The 2,713-nt window shown below is 35.3% G+C and overlaps 1 protein-coding gene across 1 annotated transcript in view; it reads right to left on the reverse strand.

Annotated features, from left to right (window-relative positions):
• stag2b (STAG2 cohesin complex component b) overlaps nt 1–2,713 on the reverse strand; it is a gene marked incomplete at its 3' end in the record, with an annotated part of 33,160 nt that overhangs the window by 26,333 nt on the left and 4,114 nt on the right. The window contains 1 exon segment of the mRNA XM_014019388.1: nt 1,058–1,209. Coding sequence (XP_013874842.1) covers nt 1,058–1,209 — 152 coding nt within the window.

Consider the following 2,713-nt stretch of genomic DNA (forward strand, 5'->3'; position numbering starts at 1 on the left):
CCTTGAAGTTAATTTTACTGTTTTGTGATATTAATAACACTAATATGTTTATATTTTTCTACTTTCTATCTAATTTAGCTTCTGTCTAGCATCGTCGCAGTTGCTAGGCAACATGACGTACGCCAAGGTAAGGACGGGAGGCTAGACCGTCCAAATTCACAGCCACTTTTTTCTGGTCTTTTCAGTCTACCAAGGACCCGGCCCACCAGGTAGCCGACCAGGTAGGCTGGGTCCTGGACCCGGCCTGCCGTTTTGGACACAGCCAGTATTGCACTTTGATGTGCTTGTTAGGACTTCTTCTGTGGTTTGCAGACCGGCACCTCTTTTTCATTAGTAAGAATGCAGACCATAGAAGTGATTCTGCCCCACTAAATTTGTGGTTAAATAATTAAACATTGAATAATAAAATTCTGTGTCGACTAATTTTTATAGTCGACGTAATTGATTATTTAGAATAATCAGTGCAGCACTACTCCAAAATAGTGGCCCTTAAACTGGGGTTTAAAATCTACTTTTGCAACCAAAAAGAGTCAAACTCTCCAGGTGTTGTTACCACACTAAGTATAAAACAGCACAAGGAAAAATATGCACTTGTGTATTTAAACCTTTTGATTCACAATCTATAGCTGTCCATCATTGTCATACATGACCTCAGTATAAAAAAAATACAAYGCTGAGCAACAATTTTAAAATCCTACCAGCAGTGTGTCACTCTAGTGAGGAATGATTACATCAACCACTGTAGGCTCAAAAATGTCCTCAGCAACTCACACCATGTTCTAGATACCAACCAACAAATTAAAAACAATTTTTAAAAACTGATGGAACTCTGTGTACCACTTAAACACATCCTTTTGACCAAATTAAAGAACTATCTCTAAATTCAACTGAAGACTACACTATAAAACACTAAAGAGCATACATGTTACAGTAAAAACAAAAATGAAGCAAAAATGTTCAGAATAACCGTAAAACTTCACTTATTGWGTAAAGTGATGAACACAAGATCAAATTAAATTCATTTCAAAACAAAAACCAGYGGTTTTGCCACGCTTACCTCTTTGCGTTTTTGCAGGAGCAGCTCCAACCTGTCATTTGCTCTTTTAGCAACCATCTTGTTCCTCTCTGCCTCATACTGGCGCTGGGTGTTATCCATGTTAATGCTCAGGTTCAGAGCTACATTCACCAGGGCTGTCATCAGCTTCATGGCTAAACAGGAAAAAAAAATACAGTAACTTTAAGACATAAACTCATAAAAACTACAGTTCCCTAGTTACAACTGTTCTTATATGAGAAAACTTTTTAAAGAACCGATTTTATTTAAACACAAAGTTGATTTAAATTAGGGATGCACGATACATCRGCATTCATATCGGTTTCGGCCGATATTGGTCATTTTTTTAGAATATCGCTATCGGCCCGATATGTAAAACTGGGCAGATACTACCGTCCGATATTGATTTCCCACTTTTGAGCTTTGTGTTTCTGTTTTGGGAGGGGCGATGGTTGGTTGAGCAAAATCTGTTTGATCATAATAGTGATATTGATGCTGCGTAGCCAGGAATAACTGAAGTAGGGAGCCATGTCAGAGGTCTGGTTGTTTGTTTACGGTATCAAAAAAAGACTTAAGTTTGTTTGTGCATATATGTATAATATAATTTGTGAGTTTGTGTAATATCGGTAAATATTGGTTATCGACCATAATAGCAATAATTTTATCGGATATCGATATCGGTTGAAATTTTCATATCGGTGCATTCCTAATTTATATTTCAGAGCACCTCAAAGACAGCTACAAAAATGACCAGTGTCCACTCCTAAATGTTTTACGTAAACATTTTAAGTACGGAGATCAATATAATCTATAATTGTGAAACCACTTTAACCCACTTCACAACAAAACATAAGCACATCAAAAACATATTGGAGTTGAACACAAGTACTGTCACACCACCCACCAGTTCAGCTAAAGGAATAGTTTCAATAAATATGAAAGGCCACAGCACAAGAAAAACTAACTTCTGTTCTTTTAACGTTTTTATACTTTATTCATTTCTTTAAAAATAACAATAAATTTGTATACAATAAAAATCACAAATGAAATGAAAGGTGGCAGAATAAAGAAATCAGAGTATCTGCACCATTTTCCTCCCAAATTTATATTTTTAAACAATAATAATCTACAAAGAAGAAAAACTAAACAAAAACAACCTCAAACCTTTAACTTGAAGTCATTATTGAACATATGATCAGCCTCAATCAGGAGCCTCTGGCATTTTGTTTTAATGAGTGCATTCACCTTTGTGTTTGACATGAACCATGAATACTTTATGCACAGGCTGTACTAAGAAAAATTATCCTGAGCATTGAGACAAAACAGGAAAAACGATCCAAAAGAAGAAAAGTGAAAACACCTTTGTTAGCATGACTCTTGTTTTGTGGCTGCACTTGTTCTTTAGTTCCCACACAGCTCACAGTAATAGTTTTTTCATCCTCAAAAAACATTATGTAGCTCATAAAAACGAATGGCAAGATTCCTTTCAATAAATCTGTTCATGCCTTTAAAAGGGATCCATGGTTAGTTGTAACATTAAACTTTATTTGATCAAGATTTGTTTTAACTGTAAAATAAAGACTGTAAAAATACTGTAGGCTGTTCAGTTTTCATAATTTTTAAACTAAAAGTTTAAAAATAAATTACACGGACGGGGCC

Source organism: Austrofundulus limnaeus, unplaced genomic scaffold (assembly GCF_001266775.1).
Source record: "Austrofundulus limnaeus strain Quisiro unplaced genomic scaffold, Austrofundulus_limnaeus-1.0 Scaffold219, whole genome shotgun sequence".
Classification (NCBI taxonomy): Eukaryota; Metazoa; Chordata; class Actinopteri; order Cyprinodontiformes; family Rivulidae; genus Austrofundulus; species Austrofundulus limnaeus.